This window comes from Vombatus ursinus, unplaced genomic scaffold, assembly GCF_900497805.2.
Source record: "Vombatus ursinus unplaced genomic scaffold, bare-nosed wombat genome assembly UNPS02014959.1, whole genome shotgun sequence".
NCBI lineage: Eukaryota > Metazoa > Chordata > Mammalia > Diprotodontia > Vombatidae > Vombatus > Vombatus ursinus.
In genome coordinates, this window is record NW_020954737.1 from 11,009,484 (window position 1) to 11,035,179 (window position 25,696).

The 25,696-nt window shown below is 38.0% G+C and overlaps 1 protein-coding gene across 3 annotated transcripts in view; it reads left to right on the top strand.

Annotated features, from left to right (window-relative positions):
- The window catches only part of EPHB1 (EPH receptor B1), a 722,599-nt gene that overhangs the window by 258,011 nt on the left and 438,892 nt on the right, over positions 1–25,696 (top strand). For all 3 annotated transcript variants that reach the window (XM_027845332.1, XM_027845333.1, XM_027845334.1), the window contains exon 3: positions 22,583–23,264. In XM_027845332.1, the coding sequence (XP_027701133.1) occupies positions 22,583–23,264 (682 nt within the window). The remainder of the gene's footprint in view (positions 1–22,582; positions 23,265–25,696) is intronic.

The following is a 25,696-nucleotide window of genomic DNA, read 5'->3' on the forward strand; positions in this document are numbered from 1 at the left end:
CAGTCTTGTTCAGCCACATTTAGAATATCATGGGTGCTACCATTTAAAGAGGTGTATTGACAAACTAATGAGAGATCCAGAAAAGAGAGAGCAAGATCAAGCAATTAACAAAGTATTCATTAAGTGCCTAATATATGCCAGGTACTGTGCAAAGTGGGGACATACAAAGACAAAAATGAAATAATCCTTGCTTTCAACAAGCTTGCATTCCATCAGGGAGACAATGTAGACATATATGTGTGTGTGTGTGTGTGTGTATAGACAATCTAGACATACAGACATATTTAGACATATACATATATGGGAGAAGTAGATAGAGTGGAGAGAGCACTGGACCTGGAGTCAGAAAGACCTGAGTTCAAATCTGATTTTAGATCCTTTCTAGCTAGGTGACCCTGTTGTGTTTACCTCTGTCTGCCACAGTTCCCTCTTCTACAAAATGAGGTAATAATACCCCACCTCCCAGGGTTCCCAAGGTTGTTGTGAGGACAAAATGGAATATTTGTAAAGCACTTTTCAGGTCTTAAAGTACTATGTAAATGCTAGTTGTTATTAATATATACAAAGTGAACACAAGGTTGTTTGGAAAGGGCAGTCATAGCTAGGAGATTAGAACAGTCTTCATGTAGAAGTTGATACTTGAACTGAATCTTTAAGGAAGTAAGGAATTCTAAGAGGTAGAGGTGAGCAGGGAGTATTTTCCAGGCACTGGGGACAGCCAAGGATGAGGAATCTGAAACTGACTCTTCACAAGAAACAGTTAAAGGAACTGGGAATGTTTAAGCAAGAGAAGATCTAAATGATAACTCTCTTCAAATATCTGATAGGCTGTAATGTAAAAAAAAAAAGAGATTAGACTTACTCTGTGTTGTTCCAGAGGCAAGAAATAGGATTAATGAGAAAGTTACTGAGAGGCATATTTCATCTCAATAGCAGATCAAATTTACTAACAACTGGAGCTGGCCAGAAATAGAACATAGCCTAAGGAAGTAGTACTATCCCTGTTACTGGGGGGTAGTCAAACTATACTTGGGTCATCATTTTTTAGGGTTGCTCCTGTGTTGAGAAGAAGGTTGGACTAGATAAAATTTAATATAGCTATAAAATTCTTTGCTTCTATAATTGTTATATCTTCTCCCTATCCTCTCCAATCAGACTTATGATTTCATTAGTACAGGGAATTCCTGGTAAGGAAACCCTTTACCAATGCAGATTTATATTTTCTGTGAAACTTGTAGTCTTGGATAGTTGACTGGTACAATTAGAGGTTGAATAACTTGCCCAGGGTCACACAGACACCATGTATCAGAGGCAAGACTTGAACCTGGGTCTTCTTGATTCCAAGGTTGGCTCTTTATCCTCTATGCCACACTGCCTCTCCACTCTTTCCTCACTAACTGATTGGACTACATGACATGGATGAGACATGTTATTTGTTACAAGAAGTACCTTCACCATCAATTAAAATTTTGGCTTTTAGAGGGTGGGGACTTCATGTTTTGTGTTATTTCAGGACAGTCTCCAGGAGAATGAGAATGGTGGTATAGCTGAGTCACAAAGCTAGGAGACATAGCAGAGACATTGGGTGATACCACTGGAATCTAAATATATCTCAGGAGGCTAGAACAATGGATCAAATCTGATAAGATGAAATTAATTTACTTCAGTACTACCAGGAACCATGATTTCACAATCCTGGACACCTCCTCTCCACTGACACAGATTGTAGCCCTTATATGCCTTAGTAGATGATGTCCTTATTTGCCTTGCCTGGAAAAAGAATCATCACTTAGTAACCAACCCTCTGATGATGAGTTGATGAGCCTTTCTAAACTTGGCTCGACTGCTCTGATGATGATGATGATGATGATGATGACAACAATGATGACAGCAGCCAGTGTTTATATAGCACTTTAAAGTTTGCAAAACACTACTTATGTTGTCTTATTTAATTCTCATAATAGACCTGCAAGCTAGTTGCTATTATTATCCCTATTTTAAAGATAAGGAAACTGAGGATGAGAGGAATTAAGTAACTTGTTAATAAGTTTCTAAGGGAGGACTTGGATTTGTGTCTTTCTGATAGCAAGTTCTCACTGAATCACAATAAAAATATCCATTTTTCAAACCACTCCAGCTTGGTGGAACTGGCTGGTTCTTGAACGTTGTTGAAAAAGCCTTTAAGAACCCAGTTTTATCTCCATTCCAGAAGGAGGTATCAGAATATGACTTACTGGAGAAAGTGGAAATGTAATAAGGATTATTATCAGGTCCCAAACTTGGTTCAAAATATTAATTGCATAAATACTGGATATAGGATACATGGCCAGGCAGTAGTTAATATGAAAAAAGACCTAGAAGTTTTAGAGGACTGACAGCTTGATATGAATTGACTGTGATATCATATCCTATCCTCCTAAAAAATAGGCAAGTGCATTTAGCAGATGGGACCTGCACCTGCGATTTCATTGGTGTAGGGAAGTCACTATGAGGAAACTCTCTGGATATGTTCTGCACAAGTAGAATAACACCTTCTCTGTAATTTATAGGCTTGCAGTTTCCTGGTGCACTTAGAGGTTAAACGATTTGCATTAGTTCATCTAGCCAGACAGCTTGGTGGAACAATGGAAAAGAACAACATTTAGTCAGGTAGACATGAGTTCAAATCCTGCCTCAGCTGCTTACTAGATGTATGACCCTGGACAAGTTATTTAGCTTTTCTTACTCCCAGTTTCCTCATCTGTGAAATGGGGATCATAATAGTACTTACCTCACAGGGTTGTTGAGATTACCTATGCAAAACTCCTCGAAATGCTATGTTGTTGTTCAGTTGTTTCAGTCATGTCTGACTCTTCGTGACCCTATTTGGAGTTTTCTTGGCACAGATACTGGAATAGTTAGTCATTTCCTTCTCCAGCTCACTTTACAGATGAGGAAACTGAGGCAAACAGAGTTAAGTAACTTGTGCAGGGGTACACAGCTAGTAAGCAGCTAAGGTCAGATTTGGACTCAGAAAGATGAGTCTTCATGACTCTAGTCCTGGCACTCTGTGCACTGAATCATGTGGATCTTCTGTCATAACTTCCTGAAGGTCAGATGGACAGGACCAAAGAGCAGGAGTTTCAGAGAGTCAAGCTTTGGTTTGTTATAAAGAAAAGAAAATGTCCTTACATTTAAAATTACAATTAGAACTATTCAAGTATGGAATTGCTTGGCTCAGGAGACAATTGGTTTCACTTACTGGAGGTCTTTAAGCAAAGGTGGGATGATGACTTGTTGATGATGTTATAGAGAGTGTCCTTTGCTGGTACTGATCAGATTGAAGGACTTTGGAGGTCAATTAAAGTCTAAAATTCTGTGAAAGTGTCTATGTCATGAGGGAATTGGTTGAAGCCTGCAAAAGAGAAAACTCAGCTTGAGGAGTAGAGGTGGGGTGAAATTTGGTGTACTGAGAGTTGTCTTCAAGTATTTGAAAAATTGTCATTTGGAAGAGGAATTGGACAACTATTCAGCTCCAGAGGAGAGACACAGGATCAATATATAAAAATTCCAAAGAGGTAAATTTAGCTTCAAGGCTTTATTGTTTAAAAGATTTACAATCAGAACTGTCCAAAAATGGAATGGGCCTCATTGGAGGAATTTAAGCAGACCCTTTCCAGGTATATTATACCTGAGAAATCCTTTTTGGGTATGGGTTAGACCAGATAGCCATTGAGACCCTTTGAAACATGGAAGTTGTGTGATTCCTATTCCTGGACCATCTTCGAGACTTTGTCATAACTTCATAGGGTTAAGTCAATATATCAGGGATCTGTGATTTTGTCGGTGGAACACCAGCACACATTGTAACCCTACTATAATTTAGTAGAGCTGTCTTACAGAGTTGTCTGAGCCTCAGAGTTTGTAACTTTTGCAAAGTCACACAGCTAGCGTCAGAGGCAGATCTTCCTGACTTGAGTCCAGCACTCTTTCTGCTATGGTATTCTGCCCCTCATTCACTGCATGATTTCAAAACCAAAAACAGAAACATGAAATAGCATTTTTAAAGTTGTTTACTTTTTTGGACTCAAAGCAGCTAAAGAACAAAACTGTAACCAGTGTGAGGCAACTGGGACTTTGCCTCAGAGTATTTAGAGGATGATTATAGAACTTTTACTTCTTCCAATAGAAACAAATGAATGTTGGTCAAAAAATAATTAGTTAAAACAGGAAATTACCAGATGGTAAAAGTGACACTCTCTGGCAGCTGCTCCTAAGATGAGCTCCTCCCTGGCCTATCCCTGTTCCTGTTTCCTACCCCAATGGCAGCCTCACCATTATCAGTCTCATGGTATTTCAAGATCTCTGGCCAGGGAGGTCAGTGAGTTTCCTGCCCTCCTGGGATTTTGTGCACTAAGTTCAAGGTTTCTCTTCTGATATTCATTTTGTTGTGCTTGCCTTAGGTTCAACACCTATATTCAATAGTATTTACCAATTACTATAGAATTATGCATAACCTAGAGTATATACAGCATTATATGTGCATCTTTTCTGAGAAGACTGGTTTCTAGTAAAGCAATACTGCAGAACATTTGTGAGTTTATAAAATAAGGCAACCATAGAATTCTTCAACAGTTTAATAATTAAAACAGAAAGCCAAGCCATCCACCAGGGAACTTAGCTCAAACAAGCCACGTGGTCAGCAGATTCTGCCTTGCAATAGCCTTCCTTCCTTTTCACAAGACCCTTTATTGCCCCTTGGCAAGTAGCATAAAACATCTACCTTGATGATGGGCTGGCAGGTGGGGGTACCTGTTTATCTAAATGGCAGAAGGGTCAAGGAAAAGGACTAGAATCCAGGGAATGAGAAACATGATAAATTTCAAAAATTGAAAAGGCTTTAGATTTTTAATGCCCATAGAAAATGATAAGGGGCGTCTATTAGAAGCTTTTGAGTATGAAGTTGGATAGGTTTTATTTTATTTCATCATAAAAATGACAGAACTTTTTAAATACCTTTCTGTGCATCCTCAGGGATTATAAAGGTTGATTACTTCTTCAACCAATCAAATTGTAACTCTCCATTAAGCCATATTATAAAGATATATAACAAAACCCAGGAGGCTAGAGGAAAAAGCTCTCATCAAAAAGAATGAACTTCTCTAAATGTTTCCCCAATGCTAAATTCCTGATCCCAAAGTCCTGGGAAGCAGTTTCATCTGTTAAACTGTAGCTCAGCATGGGGAGACCCTCATCTTCATCCAACTGTGACTAGAGAAATCCTCTTTTTCTCTCTGGGGGAGGGGAGAAATTTGTGAAGCCAAGTCTTTCTTCATGGGTGATTCTTCTATTTTCCTAATAGGAACTACCTCCCACCTAGTTATTCTTTTATAGCTGCTTAGTGTGAGATATTCTATCAGTTAATTTCTTGGTTTCTATTTCCTTATTACTCTAATCCAGGGATTCTGAACTTTTTATTTTTATTTGTTTGTTTGTTGTCTCATGGACCCCTTTAGGAATTTGGTGAAACCTATGGACCTCTTCCCAGAATAATTTTTTAAAGTTTTCTTTTTATTCGTAATCAAAAGAAGTGCCAAATTTTATGTTAAGATGTATTTTTTTTAATCCACATTAATGGACCTCTTGAAATCTATCCCAGATTAAGAACCTCTGCCCTAATAAATATTCTCTTTGACTTTCCTGTTTAAAATACTCTTCCCTGGATACCATTCCTCTATACATGTCATTTTCCTATTAGAATATAAGCTCTTTGAAGGCAAGTTCTGTCTTGTTTGCTTTTATTTGTACCTCCAGAACTTAGCATAGTGCTTGTCACATAGTAAGTGTTTTAGAAATGCTTTTGCTCCCTCCCTCCTTCCCTTTCTCCCTTCCTTCCTTCCATCCCTTTATTCTATTTCTTATGTGCATATGCATGATGAATTCTAGAATTTGTTTCCTTTCATATTGAATAGAACATTTTACAGAAAGCCAAGAGATATGAGGACCAAAAATGGTTGGGGACTTTGACATTATCTCATGCTGCCTCTACTAAAAGCATTTGATTGTTAAATCATAATGATAATATATACATTAGGTAATAATGATAACTGACATTTAAATAACACTTTAAGATTTGTACTGCACATGTTTTGCTTTGTTTGATGCTACCATATGAGGTAGATGTTATTATTATCTCCTTTCATTTTACAGAAAGGAAAACTAAGAATGAGATTAAGTGGCCTGCCAAATGTTATATATTTATTAATCTCCTAAAGTAGCATTTGAACTGAGGTTTTCCTGATTCCTAGCCATCTATCCACTCCATGAAGATTTCCTTCTTAGTTAGCCTCTTTCAGCCTCAGTTTCCTCACCTGCAAAACTTGAGATAACAATACCTGAACAATAGAATTGGTATGAGGTTCAAATAAAATAATGAAGGAAAAGCACATTGTAAATTTTAAAATGCTGTTATTACTATTCTCAAAAATAATGATTACTGGTAGTATTAAGGACATTTGCTAGGATTTACAGTGTTAAGTTGTATTAGGTTCTTGCAATATTTATAGCATTAGGTAGTGCCAAGAGCAAGCACAACCAAGCATTGAAGGTCCCTTCCTACTCTAAATCTTATAATCCTATATTCCCAAATTAAAGGTAGCATTCCTAGTATTTAAGGTATTAGGTGGAAGCTAGTGAGTTCTCACACCTTTTACTGTTTTTTTTTTTTCACACATCTATTCACTAGGACTGGTTGGGCTCATGCTTCCACCATGAGAATTCCAGAGCAGAAATGCCCCAGACCCTCAGGGGGAAAATCCCCATTAATCTCTCTCAGAGGTGATGCACCGTTCCTTAAATAAATAAGCCTGGGACAGTGCTGGGCATTGTAAGGAGAAGCCATGCACAGGGGCCTCTCTGAGTCCCTCCTTCCCCTTGTTCTTACATGATCGGTGCTGGGCAGCCGGGATGGACCACATTCAACTGACAGCTTAAGATAATCACATGTGTGAGGCAATGGGATAATGACAGCTGAATAGCCTGGCTACTGTTGCCATAGTGACCAGCCAAGCTCCTTTTCCTTCTTTTTTTGTTTTCTGGGCCTTGTTTTGTTGGGCTGGCTTGGGGAAGGAGGTTCAGGAATGGAAAGGGGGAGGAAATAGGGAGGGGAGACAGGGGGAGGGACGGCCCATTATAGTCTCTTTAAATACCCCAGCTGGAAGCATTTTAAATCTCAACAGAGACAGAGGAAAACAGTGTCCTAATCTCCAGTTCCCTGTGAATTATTTAAAGGGATCTTGCCAGAACGATGAATTTGTCACTGTTACAGTGTCAACAGCGGTAGCAGCTGTCATAATGGCCGCAGGACCCCGCTCCAGGCAGGAGCTGGTGCTACACGGTACCTTGTCTCAGCTTGGTAGAGAGTGAGGGCAAAGACCGCAAAGGGCGGGATAACCACCAAAGGAAGGGAGGGGGAAGAAACAGGACCTTTTTCTCATTGTGTAGGTCCAATACAATTTTTCCTTTGTGTCTAGCTGTCTCAGATATGTCCATGAGACCGACCTGCTTGTAGAAAGCAATGTGTTACATTAGGAAACAAAACAAAACAAAACAAAACAAATGCTGCTTCTGAAGTCAGATGACCTGGATTCAAATTCTGCTTCTCATCCTTATTAGCTACATGCATAATGCTGGGCAAGTAACTGCCTCAGTTTCCTTATCTAGCTGCTAAGTGGCACTGTGCGTAAGAGTGCTGGAGTCAGAAAGACCTGAGTTCAAATGCTGCCTCATATACTTACTAACTATATGACCCTGGGCAATGGGGACAATAACAGCACAAACATCACAGATTTATTTTGAGGATCAAATGAAATAGCATATATATAATGCTTTGCAAAACTTAAATTGTTTATATATATATATGTTAATAAATGTTAGCTATTATTATTATGAATATGTTAGACTTGGTGGCCTTTGAGGTCCCTTCCAATTCTATATCTATTATCTTTGCCTTTAAACCCAAATTACTCTGACTTTCATTGGATGCCCAATAATAGCCCCAGCCCAAGCCACCATTGTTTAGGTTTTGATGGCTTAGAATAATGTAAATAGCAATTGTTTTCTGTTCTGGCCAGAAACATTGAGGGTATTCCCCTCCCAGATTGTTATTTTTGTACAAATTAGGGCATATTTTGTCTCAGTTCTAACCCTTAGTCATTGAATGGCTGTTGTCGCAGACACTGAGGCCTGGGGAAGACCTAATTTAGAAAGGCCAACGTTATCCACACCATCCTGGCCATGGCCAATATCTTGACCTTTGTCTTGCCACTGGACTTAGATAACTCTAGAGAAGAGATTGATGCTGATAACTTTGTGCAACTCTGCCTCACTTAAATCCAATTCACGGGCAAGTCAAGACATCATTTCATGATTTCATGGTCCTCTTCGAAAATTAAAGATAAACAACAACATTTATTATCTTACTAGACAGACATTACTAGCTGGATTCACATGGGAAATTCTGACCCTCATCTTTTCCCTCTGTTTATTTTTTCTCTTAAACTTTTGTAGAATGGTGGTCCTATGGGTAATGACTATGAAGTTTCTGTAATTCCTAGCATCCAGTTACTTTGAAAAAAGCTGTGTTCTTCACCATTTCTATAGGTGAGCTCTGGCTTCTTTCAGCTCTTTGACACTTGAAAAGTTGACTGTGCTGCCTTCCTGAAGATACAAATGAACTCTCCTCCTACCCCACTACTACCAAAAAAAGAAAAAAAAAAAGAAAGTAAGGAATCTATAGGATTAGTAGAATTCAAGCCTCTCAGTAGAATGTAAGTACCTAAATGACAGGGACTTCCATTTTTATTTTTGTATCTGTAATATCTGTTTTGTATCAGATAATAATAGCAAATATTTATATAGCTTTGCCCCTTGCTGGCTCTGTGACTTTGAACAAGTCACTTCACTGGGCTTAGGGAGATGAAAATAAGAATTGGAATAGAATCTGTCATTCTAGGATACTATATATAATGGTTCTAGTTCTCAAACAGAAATTTGGAAGGAAATAATTAAATAATTGGCCCATATAAACAGAGACTGAATGGGTATAATGAGGGTGACGAACAAATAGAGAGCTATGACTTTTTGATGTTTGGATGTAGGAGTACTCATTGCTTTACTTCTAATAATTCAAGAAGGTCTTCATTGAAGAGGTAGGATTTTGAAAGCAATTTTTAATGCAACTAAATAAAATTTAGTGCTTTGAAAAGAAGCATATCTCATAGGTACAGTATCTATATGTAAATACATATAGAGAAACTAAGTATATCTTCACAAATATGCATATATATGTATATATAAATTCACATATATACACGCGCGCGCACACACACACACACACACACACATTCACAGTCCCAAAGTCCATTGTAAGAGACTCTTTCCTTATTGGTAGAAGTTGATGTCCCATGCTATGTGAAGAGTAGCACAGAGTTGGCAAGCGCAGGAGAAAGGAGCCATGCTCAATCTTCTCCAAGCCCTCTTTGAGTTTCGAGCACCTTCAGGCTCTGCAGGACCTCAGGGAGCTTCTGACTTCCAACTTTGAGAAAGAAGATGGAAGATGCCAACCTCACTTCAGGTTGGTGAAGGAAAAGACTCTGGGAAACAGCTGACATGAGACAAGCTAGTAGTCTCTGTTACGTCCCTGTTTGTTGTTCCACTAGAGACTTCAGGGACCTTCCTCTTTGGTGAAATCTAGGACTTTCTTGGTGGAGCTGAGTTACCGCATTCCAAATGAGAGAACGCCTTCATTCTGCATCATCTGGTATATATTCTCCTTTGTATACTTTCTCTGGTTTCTATTTGGCTATTGAATTGGATAAATGGGTTTCTTTGTTATTCTCTATGTGCATTCATTGTGGAACTGGTATTCAGTGGGAAAGGAGTCAAGCCTTGGATACAAAACTTGGGGTTCTGCTTCCCCTCATTAATGAACAGTGATTAGAAGTTATATTGAACCTGAAAATCTCACTCCCAACTTTAATAACATTTAAAGGAGCAGCTATATCTAATTCTAGCCTGGTACCCTCTCCTTTTCTGAGTAGGACAGAATGTCTAAGCCTCTGCGCTCCTGCTTCCCCTCCGGGCAGGAATTAAAGTCTCCCTCAGAAGAGGGTGGAGGGAGAGGAGGCTGGAGATGTCTCTTCTGCCTCCCTTGCAAAACCTCCAATGCCACACCCTTGCAATTTGTGGGGCACACACACATATATGTATGTATATATATACATTCATAAATATATGTACATATAAATACTCCTATTGTATTGGTCCAATATAGATTGCTTCTAAGCTTAGGCTACACACCATAAAATGAAATCTCTTTGAAGAAAAAAATGTATATACTTACATAAAAAACTGTCATTTTTACATATATTTATATCAACATATCTCATAATACTGATTATAGGTCACATCTAATTTTTATACAAGTCAGATTAGAAGAAAATTGTAGCCTATTTTTATGTCAATGTGGTCTATAATTAATTTGATTAATCTAAATTGTCCCAAGTCATCTTATATCCTGGTAGTAAATTAATTACTTTGGGAGGTATATGGATTCTCTCAGTTCTCCAGAGTCTAGTTTAGCAAATCACTGTTAATTTAAACATCATAGAATTTAGAACTGGAAAGGACATTAGAAGTCGTTTAGTTCAACCCTCCCCTGCCCCGCCCTTATTTTATTGGTTAGAAATAAACCTAGAAAAGTTAATTGACTTACCCAAAGTCACATAAATGCTGAGGAACAGAACTGACATTTGAATCTCAGTTCCAAACTTTAAGCCCAAAGTCATTATACTGTCTCTCTTATGAGCTCAATGACATCATTAGTGGTTTATAGACATCTGTATGTCTGTGTCTATGCCTCTATGTATATCATCTAGGGGCAACTAGATGGTGGCAGTGTCTAGAGTACTAGGCCTAGAATCAGGAAGGTCTGAGCTCAAATAAGGTCTCAGACATTTACTGGGTGTGGGACCCTGGGCAAGTCACTTAACCCTTATTTGCCTCAGTTCCTCATCTGTAAAATAGAGACACAGTGGAGAAGAAATTGGCAACCCATTCCAGTATCTTTGCCAAGAAAACCCCATGGACCAGCTCATGGGGTCACAAAGAGTTGAACACAACTGAACGACTAAATGACACATCATCTATATGTATACCCATACCAATACCTATACTATACATCTGTCCATATAATCTATATCCATATCATATCTATGGCAATGGCTACGTCTGTATCTATTGTTATAGCTATAGCAAAGCCTATTATCTCTGGCTATAGTTAGGGATGTGCTGGACTAGGCTTGAACTGGTTCAGCAGGGCTGATTGTTGAATGCTCAGTGCGAGCTTTTACACCTTGGAAATTGGTAAACATTACAAATTCAGCTTGACTTATATTGTTTTCTTCATTGTTTAGAATTAAGAAAGTGATGGAGCAAATGCTGATGCTACAGATTACACTTTGAAGTGTATCATATGTAATTTTTTTTTTCCTGGAGAGCTGTTGTTAAATATTTGCCAGCATAGCCCTGGCTATTGCTTGATCTAGTGCATAGAAAGCAGGCTTCCAAGTCAGGAAGAAGTGAGTACAAGTCCTACTTTGGACATATCTAGCCTCCATGTTGCAGAGAGAGATGCATTTGCAGAAGCAGCTTCCTTCTCAGCATGTTCTTTACGACAATGATATCACAGGCCCAGCCATAACCTTAACTTTCTCTATAGAATTGCTCTTTTTGTTTTCATTAACGTCCTAATTCACTTAGCATATCCTTTATTTTAGGTCCAGTCCAGTTTTGTTTAGACTCTACACCTATTTAAATCCCTGACTGAATTGTAAAATATAGCCACAATTCAGTTTTCTGAGTTGTATGAAATACTAAAGAACCAAGTGAGTTTTCATTGATCTTTTTCATGTTTTTTTTCAATATAGAATCTCCTAATTCAGAAATTAGTCATTTGTCCTATGTGTCTAAAAGGAGTGGCTATCAATATTTCCCAAATACAGGAGACAGCAGATATTCTAGACAGGCTCCTATGTGACAGTATAACAGCTTTTTAAAGAATATTAGTTCATAAGGAATTGGGTTCTAGATATATATGTACACACCTCAATGTGAAATCATTAAGTATTCTATTATACCATACTTGTTGATTGAGTTGGAAATGTGGCCAGAAAAAGATTATTTTAAAATATATATGAAACAAAGTAAAAAAGAAATATTTACTTGATAGGTTTTTCATGTTAATATTTATACATAAAAAATGGAAGCAACTTAATGTCCTATAGTGGAGGAATGATAAAATAAACTGTGATCCATTAATGGAATAGAATAATGTGGTACAATTAAGATCGACATGTATGAAGAATACAAAAGAATCTAGAAAGGCCTCTATGGAATAATGCAAAATGGAAAGAAAAGCATTGAGTAGATGAACTAACTATAACCATATGTGGAAGAATCCATGAGAATAAGTCAAGAATTGGGATGGGACTTGGAAGGAGTGAGATGATATGGCAAGTGAAGCGTGTGACTCATTGTTGTCAAAGTTCACATTTAGTCCAGGTAAACATCAAGTGTAATACAAGGAACCAAGCGCAGCACTCAACAAACATTTGTGAATTGATTCACTTCTCTAAGCCAAATAAGCCCATTTATTTAAGCTTTTTTTTAATCATAAGTCTTTGTTCTCCAATCATTTCACTATTTTTATCCTATTCATGGAATGCTATATGAATTAAAGACAATCCCCTTTCACAGGTAATGAGGGATTGGTTGACTGAGAACATGATTTCCAGGGATATTTAGCATTCTGCTTACTGATTCCAGTTTATACTTAGTAGCAATGTGCCACATCTCTGCCTCAAGCAATGTCTTCAGGACTTAGGATCAATTCTAGTCAGTAAGATGCCTAGACAGAGACCCATGAGAGAGAAAAAAGAAAAACCAACATGTGCCCAACCAAAAAACTTCAAATGTTACCTACAGGAGATGCTTCAAGCAATCCAGTCATTAGTAGTTCCTTCTGAGTTCATACGAAGAGATAGAAAACTTAGATGTTATTTTTGCCCTTGGTTTTTCACTGAGTTCAGCTCATGATCCTTCATCAAAGAACTGCATTGTAGGGTTTGGAGCTAGAGAGACTTTTGAGATCATAATGCAACCCCCTTCCTTTGTCAATGAGGAAACTAAAGCCTAGAGAAATGAAGTGACTTGTCCTAGTCACATAGGTAGGTAATAGATGGTGGACATAGAATTTCAAAGTAGGTTCTCATACTCTAGGACCAGTGCCTTTATTACATCATGGGCTATTTGGCAAAGACTGAGATTGCCCACGACTTTTATGCCACAAGTAAAATGCAAGAAAATACACATGGTAGAATAGATATGTCAGTTGAAGATATATGGTGACATGGAACACTGAGGTGAGAGCTGGTATTGGAACCAGGAAGACCTAGATTCAAGTGCAACCTCTGACATACTGGCTACGTAACCCTGGGCAAGGTACTTAAGCCTTTCAGTGTTCTAGAAAACTCACTGAGATTATAAGTTTTATAGCAGTTGCTAATCTGGTAGGGGGCATTTTCTCATCTGGAAATTCCTCACATGGTTGAAATGACAAGTGGGCAGTTGGGAAAACTTCAGGGAGGAAATGAGACTAAAGCTAAGCTTTGAAGCATGCATTCTTACACATGATTCATGTGAGGAAAAGACCAATAGGTTGGGTTTCAGGAGATGGACTTTGGCCCCAGTTGATAATAATAAAACTTTGGTAGTCTGATATTTTGGTTTGTTGATTAAATGAGTATGGATACATCCACCATGAAAGCAGATCGTAGCTTCTCCAATGCCTTCTTACCTTGTGTAATTATTGCATAAGTTTAACCATAAATCTTTCATAGAGAAACTCTTTGACACATTGGAGGGCTTCTTCCTGTTCTTATAATATTTGGGGGTATTAATGTACTGCTCTGTTCATTTGTTGTTGCTTATTCTCAGTATATCATTGACTCCATACCTCCTTAATAATGTCTCATTTCATTTGATATACATAATTCATTGTGGTTAATATGCTGCATCTGATATAGGCCCACCATGTCCTTTGGGATATATGTGATATTAATTTTTCTGAGATTGCAATATTCTGTGATTTCTATACATTTAACATCACTGAGTATTAAAGATCTGGGACTTTGCAGCACTTAGAAATTTGGAGTTCTTTAAAACATTGCATCATTTCCTAAATGCACACTCCCACTTAGGACCAGTCTTCATCTTTTAATTAATTTTGGGCCTAGCTAATTGTTCATTTTCAGTGGCTATCCAAGATATGTATATTGAAAGACTAATTGGTCGTGTTCAATGTCAGTCTTGGAAGTATACATTATTTATTGTCTTTGTTTATTCCATTTGGATTATGAAACTAATCTTTTTCTCATTGCTATGAATTTCACTCAGGACATTTAGTAACACTTTGGGGCTTGATAATATTAGTGCAACAATCTATTAGTAGAAGGATTTAGAGATACCATCAATAGGGAATCCACCTTTTGCTTGACCTTTACTAAGGACATTTTCTATAGCGTTACTGGATACCCTATTTGACACCTTGCTGAATCACTGAGTGAATTTATTTCTGTAGTTGCACCTGTTATAGAGTCTTGCATAACTTTAATAAGCACATGAGAGATAAATTGTCTGAAAAGAGCTTTCAAAGCTGTGTTTTGTTCCAGTGAATCAAATGTTTTCTTAGAAATCTACAAAAAATACAGAATCATATTTTCTCTACCCCTCCAAGTTAATTGCACTACTCTACAGATGTGGTCTGTTGCAGACTATAAAATAGGAAAGCCTTCCTAGTCTCATATTATCATAGATGGTGCATAGACTACACTCATGGCCATTTTATCAGGCAAGAAAGCAAATGTATAGATAGGTAGCTCCTGATGTCTCTTCAGTCACTTTTTTAACTTTATAAAAATATTTTCCACGATATTTTTCATTCATTTGTAATGTTTGCTACTTTGAGTGGATTTAAAATTGTGTCGTCTCCAGTGCAGATTTCTCCTGTATGTATTTTCCTTATCTATAGAATGAGTGTGTTAAACTAGATAAATTCTAAGGTTCCTTCTGCTCTAACAGTCTTTAAGTCTGTGAATCTATTTGACAAGTCCTGTCTTCTCTTTCCAATTTCATCTTTTGAAGCACTATTATCACTTCTTGCACTGGGTCCAGTGGTAGGAGAGACCAAATGCAATAGTTAGTTCTACTATCTTTGCCAATGAGAATAAATCACTATCAAAATTCTGTCAGATTTGTTCCATTTTTGTATCTGTTTATTGTCCCCCTTCCAGTTTCATCCATAAGTGCTTTTGGGATAATCTGTCTCCATTGGCTCTCATTCCAAACTCTCTGTGGAATGGTTTTCCCCTTTCACTGCTTTTCACTGTTTTGTGAGATGATGCTGTTCACAGTCTTCCATAATCCTACTCTCAGTGCGGTTTTGCAAATGACTTTTATTTTCTGTGACCATGGGAGTGATCACTGTTGTCACTCAGGATCTGGCTTCCTTTTTTAGTTTTCTTTCTGTTTCTGTCATTCCACCTCTTCACTGTGTATGTTATCTTCCTGGTTTTATTTACTTTACCCTGAATCAGTTCATATAAGTTTTTCCCTTAATTTCCACAATTGTCTCTTAATTTTTCTTAAGTCATCATTTCTCTAAATTTCCATAGTCATCATTTTTATGGCATAACATGCCATTACATAGATCATGATTTCTTCAGCCATTTCCTAAATAATGAACACCAACTTTTCTATTCAGGATTTTGCTACCACAGAAGTCCTCTGGGAATATTTTCATATATATGGGACCTTTCTTTCTGTCTTTGGTTTCTTTGGCAACCCAGTAATGGTTAAAGGGTATGAATGGTTTAGTGACTTTTTTTTCATATAATTAGGCAGCTAAGTAATACAAGAGGAAAGTGTTAGCCTTCAGGTCAGGAAGTCCTGAGTTCAAATCCTACCTCAGACGCTTGCTAGCTATGTAACTCTGGGCAAACAATTTAACCTCTTTCAGCCTCAGTTTACTCACTGATTAAATGGGGATAATAATAGCACCTACCTTCCAAGGTTTTTGTGAGCGTCAAATGAGATAATGAGATAAGATATATAAAGATATATGAATTTTCAAACTTTAAAGTTTGCTATGTAAATGTCAGTTATTATTAGTTATTATTTTAGATAATGAGATAAGATATATAAAGATATATGTATTTTCAAACTTTAAAGTTTGCTATGTAAATGTCAGTTATTATTAGTTATTATTATTATTATTAGATAATGAGATAAGATATATAAAGATATATATATATTTTCAAACTTTAAAGTTTGCTATGTAAATGTCAGTTATTATTAGTAGTAGTGATATTAATTTTTCAAAGAATGACTAGAACAAATCATAGCTCCATCTAAAGTATAAACATGCCTGCATTCCCCACAGCAGCTTCCATATGGGCTATTTCTATTTTTCCCCTGGTTTTTGTCAGTTTTCTGGGTGCAGATGAAAACTCAGTTTTAAAATTGTGTATTCTTATTATTAGTTATTTGGCTAAATCTTTCATGTTGATGTTGATATATATATACACTTATTAATTTTTTAATATTTAAATATACCTCTTCATTTCTTTCTCATTTAAAAAATTTCTGTAAAATATCAATATCTTTTGATAACTTATCTGTTGGAAGTAATAGCAAGATGGTGGAGAACCTTGAATGTAAGGCCAAGGAGTTTTTGTTTTATGCTGGAAACAATAAGGAACCACTTAAAGATTTTGAGTGGGGATATGGCATAGTCTAGCTTGTGCACGTTAGCATAATTTTGGGAAGGGAATAAGCATTTGTATAATACCTACTATGTGCCAGGCACCTTATAAATCCTATTTGTAAATATATTTGTATGGGGGAGCTGTTAAAGCCCAAGATGAAGGACTGGGGTGGACAAATTAGGAATGTGTCCTCAGAAGGATTTCTGTGACAAATAAAATGTTATGGATGCCTATTGAGTCACTAGGATCAATGCAGGGCAGCAAGCGTGTTCCCCCTTCAGAAGCATTGCCCACACCAGCTTCTTCCACATCAAGCATTCCAGTATTTGGCTTCTCTCTCTCCTTCCCCCTTCCTTTCCCTCTTTTCCCCCCTCCCTCCCCCCTCTCACTCCCTCCATCTTTTTCCCTTTTCCTTTCCCTCTTCTCCTCCCTCACTCTTCCTCTTTCCTTTTCCATCTCCCTCCCTTTCCCTCTCCCTCCTCACCTGGTCTCTCTCTATCTCTCTGTCTCTGTCTCTGTCTCTCTCTTTCTCTCTCTCTCACACACACACAGTCAGTATCAGCACAATATTCAATTAACTCTATAAATGTGCAAAGCCATGGCTGCCAACTTCTGTAAGACTAGTGAGGAGAATATCAAGATGGACAATGTGCTCATCTAAGTTACTGGAGGAGATGCTAGCCTTTGTCTACCCATAGGACTCAAAAACCAGAACTTTGCAAACTATTATTGTTCAGTAGGGCATCATGAACAAGCATCAGTTAAAAAAATTAAATATAAAAATAATAAAAAATAAATAAGAAGAAGAACAAGCATCAGACAAGGAATAAACAGCTACAGACCACAGGCTAGATGAGCCAGAGGATTAGTGGCCTGAGGGCATCACATACCATAAGAACCAGCTCTTCCTGGATGTGCTGGATGGTGTCAGATTGCTCATATTTCCTCAAGGGCAAGGGGAGGTGCCCCTATGGAAGCTTTATGTTGAAGGACTACCTGAAATGTCACACTTTAACTTAGAGCAAAAACTTTCTCTGGGTACATCCATTGGTTTGAATTCCTTTGTTGAGTCCAGTGTCATGTGGCCTTGTGAGCAGCCTTCCTGTTGGTCAGTGGCTTCCTAGTCCTTGTGTTATTCTCATAGGTTAAACCCTGACTAATTCCAAACAAATAAGAGAGGGGGCATTAAGTTGCCTAGCATTCTTGATTGGTTCTCTGTGGACTAAAAGTTTTTGAATCATTTTCTTCCCTTATATCTGCTTGTATAGGTTTATCTACATCTATGATTACATATATGTATATGCCCATTAATATATAGAAGTATGGGGGCAGCTAGGTGGCACAGTGGATAGAGCACTGGACTTGTGTTCAGGAGGACCTGAGTTCAAATCCTGCCTCAGACACATAACACTTACTAACTGTGTGACCCTGGGCAAGTCACTTAACCCCATTGCCCAGCCCCCCCCCCAAATAGAAGTATGTTAATATACATAAATAGGCATATATTCACATGTACATATGCATTTATATTTGCATAAATTATGTGTGAATGTTCGCATACACATATTTATGTATGTTTACCTATGTGTGTATGTTGTGTGCATGTGAGAGAGACAAAGAAATAAAAGAAATCACCCAGTATATCCCAATGCCTATTCATGTGAAACCCTGTGATTGTCTTTTCCCAGTCAGAAGGGAGTGATTTTACCTTTTCTTATCCTTAGCTCTTTGTTTCTAAAGCTAGAACTTTCGCTCTTCCTGATTTACATGCAATGTTCCCTTAGCAACCATTACACACAGAATCAAATACTTTTGCTCTCTGATAGATTTGCTTTTGGGTTATAAAATCAAGCTTACTAGAATATAACACACTTAACAAGAAGATAGCATGGATTTTAAGTAGGAATATAAGCTGATTTATCCATAGCTAAGGAAATCAGTAATAAATTCAAGAAAATACTAAGGACCCAATTAAATTGCCTGATATGAATGTATAGGGGGTCAGATTTGTATGCTTATGCCCTTCTGTGGTCTGGGAAGAGGGGCAAAAATTGTTATTGGGAAATTCCAGGATTGGGGATGGACACGATGGGTATAGCAGATAGTCAGGGTGTTATGGGAGTCTAGGATGGTGGGGAAAGTAGCAGTAAAGTGCCTGACTATGAACCATAGGCTAGCTAGGGGGTCTAATGTAGAGAGGAAGGAAATAATTACTAGGGGAAGTGGGAAATGTTTAGCAACAGAAATCCTGGGGAGGATGAAGAACAAATTCATTGGGTGTGTGAGAGTAGGGGAGATGGCAGAAGTAATGCTGACTGTTTCTTTAAAAGGTTGTAAGGCCAGCTCTCAGTTTGTATTTATTTCCTTGTTGGTATTTTGGCTACAATTAGGCTGGCCTGCAATTAGGTAAACAGAAGTGCCTTAATTGCTGCTTCACAATTAAAAATCAGACTCCCAATAAGCACGGTTAACTGAAAAAAAAAATAATACATTCCTCCACTCAATTATAAATATTTTACATGATAAAAAATCTTTGCTAAAGCAGCTAAATCTAAACAACAAAGCATACTACATTTAAAAAATAATACAGAGTTATGGCAGTATTTAAGGAAATCAATGAGCAAAAGTTGGTATCTCTCAAACTATTTTTTAACTGTTATGAATTTTAATGAAATTTAAAATCTTTCCCCCTTTACCTCTGCAATTTTAAAGAGAAAAATGTTTTAACTCCTTTTATCTATTTAATTTTTTGTTGCTAGCCCTTTGGGCTTGCATTTGACTTTCTAGTTTTTAATAATAATAGCTGGCATTTATATAGCACTTTAAAGTTTTCTAAACATCTAAGAAATATTAACTCATTCTATCCTCACAACAACCTTGAGTGGTGGGTGTTATTATTATTTCCATTTTACAGATGACAAAATTGAGGTGGAGGTTAATTGACTTGCCCAAGGTCATACAGCTAATATCTGAGGCCAAATTTGAACACAAGTCTTTTCTGACTTCAGGTCTCATGTTCTATCCACTGCACCATCTAGTTGAAGTTAGATTCCCCACAATTTCCTTCCCAGTTGTGATCTTGCTATTAATCTTTCCCTTGGTCAGCAAGACTGTGAAAGAAGTAGTCACGGGCGAACAAAGGCATTTGAGTCTCTTTGAAAGTAGTACCCCACACTATGAGTTGTTTGGCCCGTGGAATAATTTGTTTTACTAACTTCTTTTCCTTACTACATCACTTTATTTTTATTCATATATTAAACAAAAAATAAAAATCTCCAGATCTCTCCCAGGTTGGAAGTGTGCCGGCCCTTCACCAAGTCTGATCTTACCACTGATCAGCGTAGAAGCTGTAACGGGCTCCATCTCCCACCTGAAAAGGTTTACCCCTCCCTAGACAGTCAACCAGGGGTATTGGGAAGCTCAAATCAGATAACAGATTAAAAGCACTTTGGAAACTTCCAAGTCATATATACATGTATACATATACACACATACATATATGTATATATGTGTATATATGTACATATGTATATATGTATATATATATGAATGCCAGTAATTATTATATTATTATCCCACAGTCCCCAGCCCTCCAGTCTGATGATGAGCTAATTCCCTAGTTCTTCTACTGAACTCCTGCTGAGCTTAAGCAATGTTTATAGGGAGATACAAAGCTGTGCTGGGATATGTTTAACAACCAGAAAAAAAAAGTCCGTGCACACACACTTTTAAATTTAATCTGCATTATTAACACTTTCTTAAGTCTAGACAATCAGTAAAACAGTAAAGTATGCCCTGATTTGTAGCGATTGCTTATTCCTGAGGTATAAATGCTCACACTAAAAATTTAACAATCAGGCTCTTGATGCCAGTTAGAGCTGGCCTCTTCACATCCTTGTAGTCAATACACTGGTGCCAGACTCAGCAGACACCTTACGCTTTAATCTAGCCCACTGTAGCTCAGAACTGACAACACAAGAAACCCACCAGCCTCAAATTCTTGGTTACAGGGACCGCTGGCCTATGCCTGCATACCCAGGCTCTTATTAGGGCATTTTATAAGGAAGAGATCATACCCCATCAGACCCAGAATCTGCCAGCATGAAGCCTTTGAGTATAATCAGTCACTGGATTATTTTTTTTTTCTAACTCACTTTCCATTAGATATTTGCTAGGAATGTGCATACTTGGTACCATTTAAGGTTGTTCATTAATCATTTCTATGAGAAGGATGGCAGTATTCCTACAAGTTGTACAGTCAACCATCTGAAAACAGCTGTGGAGCCACAAACTCAAACTGAACCAGAACATCACTTTTAAAAACCCATCTAAAAGGAATTTATCCAATTCTTCCAACAGACATTAAAAAGCGGTTTCACCACAACAGGTAAGGTGGTGAACAGAGAGTAGAGTCCCATGTGAAAAATCTTAGCAGTCACCTGACTGAGATGATGAGATCCAGCTGTGGCTGTGTGGGTCTGGGGCTGATGTGCTGTGAAAGCAGGCATCAGCAGCGTCAAGAAGCAAAGCGTATAGAAGGGCTGGAATAGGCCCTTGTTCCCTCTATGGAAGAAAATGAAGAGAGGCCAAAGCTGAGGGATGTATGTATGTTAGTTCTAAGGAAGACCATTCCAACTGTAAGATGAGTTATATTTTGGAATGGATAACAGAGAAATATTGTGGAATCTACTTCCCTAGAGACCTTTAAAGCTAAGGGAGGTTTTCATTTGTCTGAGATGATTTAAGCGTGGGACATGCTTCTGAGAGACAAAGGGCATGATTTGCAGCAAATTTTTACTGGACTGCAAAGTTTTCATGCCCACAAGCCTTGACTTCTTTCAAAAAGTGTAAAATAAAATTGAAAAATACTTATGAAAATATTTTAAAATCATAAAAATATAAATATAAAAAATTTTAAAAACTTGAATCATTCTTCTTACTTATGTCTTCCTCCTCCCACTCTCATATCCCTCCCTGCCCCCAACTGAAGGGTAGATGAGTCCATGGCAAAGAATGTAGTTATTCTACTGTTCTGTGGCATAGTTTGGGTTGGGAAACACTGGATAGAAAATGTCATAGGTTGGTTCACCATGACTATTGGGAAGCTACTGTAGTAACATCTCTCAAGAATAATGATGTAGAAGATCTTTGAAGAGAGGAAAATCTTTCTCAAAGAACTTCAGATTTGGCAGCAAGATAAAAGATCCATTCATTTGCCATTGGTTCTATTGTTTGTTTGTTCATTCATTCAAAAAGCATTTTTTAATACATACGGAGCTAAATTCTGGGAGAGGTACAAAGTTTAAGACCTAGTCCTTGCCAAGCTTACAGTCTAACAGAGGGAAAGGACACAAACAGTTAATTATACCATGCAATATTACATGATCACAGCATTAAGGGAGTCATCATGGCACATTAGAAGGAGAACTGGGTTTGGAGTCAGGGCACCTGAGTTTGAATCCTGATGCTGTCATTAAGTGTCTATTCCTGGAACTATCAAACCTTTCTGGGTCTAAGATGAGGCAGTTGGACTGAATGACTTCTGAAGTTTTTTCCAACTTTAAGTTTGTAATCCCTTGTCCTCTGAAATCTCTCTCAAGGTACTCTCTAGGATTAGAATTCTATGGTCTTTTTCTCTCTCATGGTCTCTCACTGTCTTTTTTTCCCCTTTTTCTCTCTTTCTCCCCATCTCTCTCTTTCTTGGCATCCACTCTGTGCAGTGGGAAGAGGTCAGTGGCTATGATGAAAACCTGAACACTATCCGTACCTACCAGGTGTGCAATGTTTTTGAGCCCAACCAGAACAACTGGCTGCTTACCACTTTCATCAATCGGCGAGGGGCCCATCGTATCTACACAGAGATGCGCTTCACCGTGAGAGACTGCAGCAGCCTCCCAAATGTTCCTGGTTCTTGCAAAGAGACCTTCAACCTCTACTACTATGAGACAGACTCAGTCATCGCCACTAAGAAGTCTGCCTTCTGGACAGAGGCCCCCTACCTCAAAGTGGACACTATTGCTGCTGATGAGAGCTTCTCCCAGGTAGACTTTGGGGGAAGGTTGATGAAGGTCAACACCGAAGTGAGAAGCTTTGGGCCTCTCACTCGGAATGGCTTTTACCTTGCTTTTCAAGATTACGGGGCCTGCATGTCTCTTCTTTCTGTTAGAGTCTTTTTCAAGAAGTGCCCCAGCATTGTGCAGAATTTTGCTATTTTCCCAGAGACCATGACTGGGGCTGAAAGCACATCTCTGGTGATTGCCCGGGGAACGTGCATCCCCAATGCAGAGGAGGTGGATGTCCCTATTAAACTGTATTGCAACGGGGATGGAGAGTGGATGGTACCAATTGGGCGCTGCACCTGCAAAGCTGGCTATGAACCTGAAAACAATGTAGTCTGCAAGGGTGAGTCTGACTTGGGTCTATCTAGGTGACTTTGGGATTTTGTTTCTTGCCCAGGTAAAGGCAATGATTTACCTACCTCTGAAAACAAGAGCAGAAGCAAAGTAAATGGGAAGCCAAACTTTGTTAAGTAAAACTTCTGACAATCCTCCCTCTACTTCCCACTTGTTCCTATCACTAAGGATTGTTTCATATAATCAACTCTTGATTATCCATGCTAAAGTAAAACAAAACATGCATAGTTAATTCCAAAGATGTATTATTATATATACAATTATATATTATGTATTACAATATATACAATATGGTATATTATATTGTATGCAATGTATTATACTGTATATAATATATTGTATATTATATGGAATATATAGTTTGCACATATACATTGTATACACATATACATGTATATTATATATACAATATGTAGTTTACACAATTTTTTGAGAGGTAGGGTAGTGTGTGCAGTGGATAGAGAGCTGGCTTCAGAGTCAGAAAAACATGGCTTCAGGCTTTGCCTCTAACACAAACCAGCTAAGTTATCTGGACAAGTCACTTAACTTGTCAGCACCCCAGGGAATTCTTTAAGATTAAAATTTGCAGAGTTGGTGTGATCTGCATTTGTAGAGAAGTTTCTTCATGAGGATCTTCCTACAGTGATGAAATCATAGGACTGACTTTTTTGTCTTGTTTTGTTTTGGCAAGGCAAATGGGGCAAGTGACTTGTCCAGGGTCACACAGATAGTTAAGTGTCAAGTGTCTGAGGCCAGATTTGAACTCAAATCCTTCTGACTCCAGGGCAAGTGCTCTATCCATTGTACCATCTAGCTGCCCCTATGGCTTTTTTTAAAAGGACTATTATTATATACATACATACATATATACATATATACATATATATAATATGTGTGTATATATATATATATATCTTTTCTATGAGGCTTTAGCATGCCCTAAGAACTTTGGAGACATACATCCAGACAGACATGCTCACACCACCCTCTCCCCCAACCTAAGTTTTATATTACAATCCTTAGTTGGTCTAGGTGAAAGCAGACTTCTAGCATTATGGATGAATGCTTCTCCTATACCTTGATAAATCTGTAGTATCATTGATATGGGCACATCTTCCACCAGGGAAGATCACAGCCAATCCTACACTTTCTGTATGTGGGATTGTATGACCCTGTATGACCCTTGTCTATGCTCAACTATGAATTCTATAAATTCTATAAAATAGAGCTGAGGTTCTTAGCCTTTCATCCATGTCGTGGGTTGCCTTGACAGTCTAGTTAAACCTATTGACTTCTGCTCAGAAAAAAATATTTTTAAATATACAAAATAAAATATACAGAATTACCAAGGAAGCCAAATCTATTGAAATACTAAATTCACTAAATACTAAATACTAAAATTTACTAAATTTTAAGAAAACAAGTTCATGGACCCCAGGGGAAGAACCCCTTGCTATTAAGAATCTCTCCGACATGACATTCTGAATTTCTGTCCAGTGTTTGAGTTGTCCATCAGTTATCACTTATATATGACTTCTCCCTGTATATGTGACCAGGTCATTTAGGGATAATTGAGAGAAAGCTATCTTTGTAAGGAGCTTTAGTACAATCCAGCCAGTGAGTGACCTAAAACTAGTACCCAAAGCCCTTGGCTCATTAACTCAAAGCCACAATGGCTGGCCCTCTTCTCCAAAAGTTCTACTTAAGGTCCTGGGGCCAGATTATTAAGATAAAGTTTTGTTTTTTCCTGAAATTTAGGGGGAAAATGAATGGCTTACACAAAATGGGGCGAGTGCTCTGCATTGCCTCAAATTCCATTCCTGAAAGATGTGCAAGATTGACCCATGAGTATTAAAAAGCCAACTTCAGTGCATGGGTATAGCAAAGACATTTTCCCTAAGCAGCTGCCCTCACTACTCTATTGATATATTGCTACAAATGAAAAAAGGGCCTAATTCAGCATCTCCCGTGGCTAAAAGTATTAGAGGCATGGGTGGAGATTCCATAGATTCTCCTTACTGACACCTTTCTGGAAAGGCATGACCAGGAAGTACTGGGAAATCAGCACTGAGTGAGGTGGGGGAGGTTAGAAGGGGGCAGAGCTGAGGAGGAAGTTAGGTTATGTACCCTTTAAAAACCCATATATTTCTGGCACATAAGTCTTTTGGTTTATTCAGGGGTAAGATGCTCAGTGTGGAACTATACACTATCACCTGATTCCCTTTCCCTATCCCCCCCCCAAAAAAATCCTTATGTTTTCACCCTGTTTGTTGTTGCTTGGAATTTAATTGCATCTGCACAATGTGTACCTAAGTTACTTTTGTTGACTTTTTTTTTTTACCCCAGTGGACCAATGAGTCTCCAGTCCCTTTCTTTTCTCCTTCCCCCCACCCCTATGTTGTCAGCACAGCTGAAGTCCAC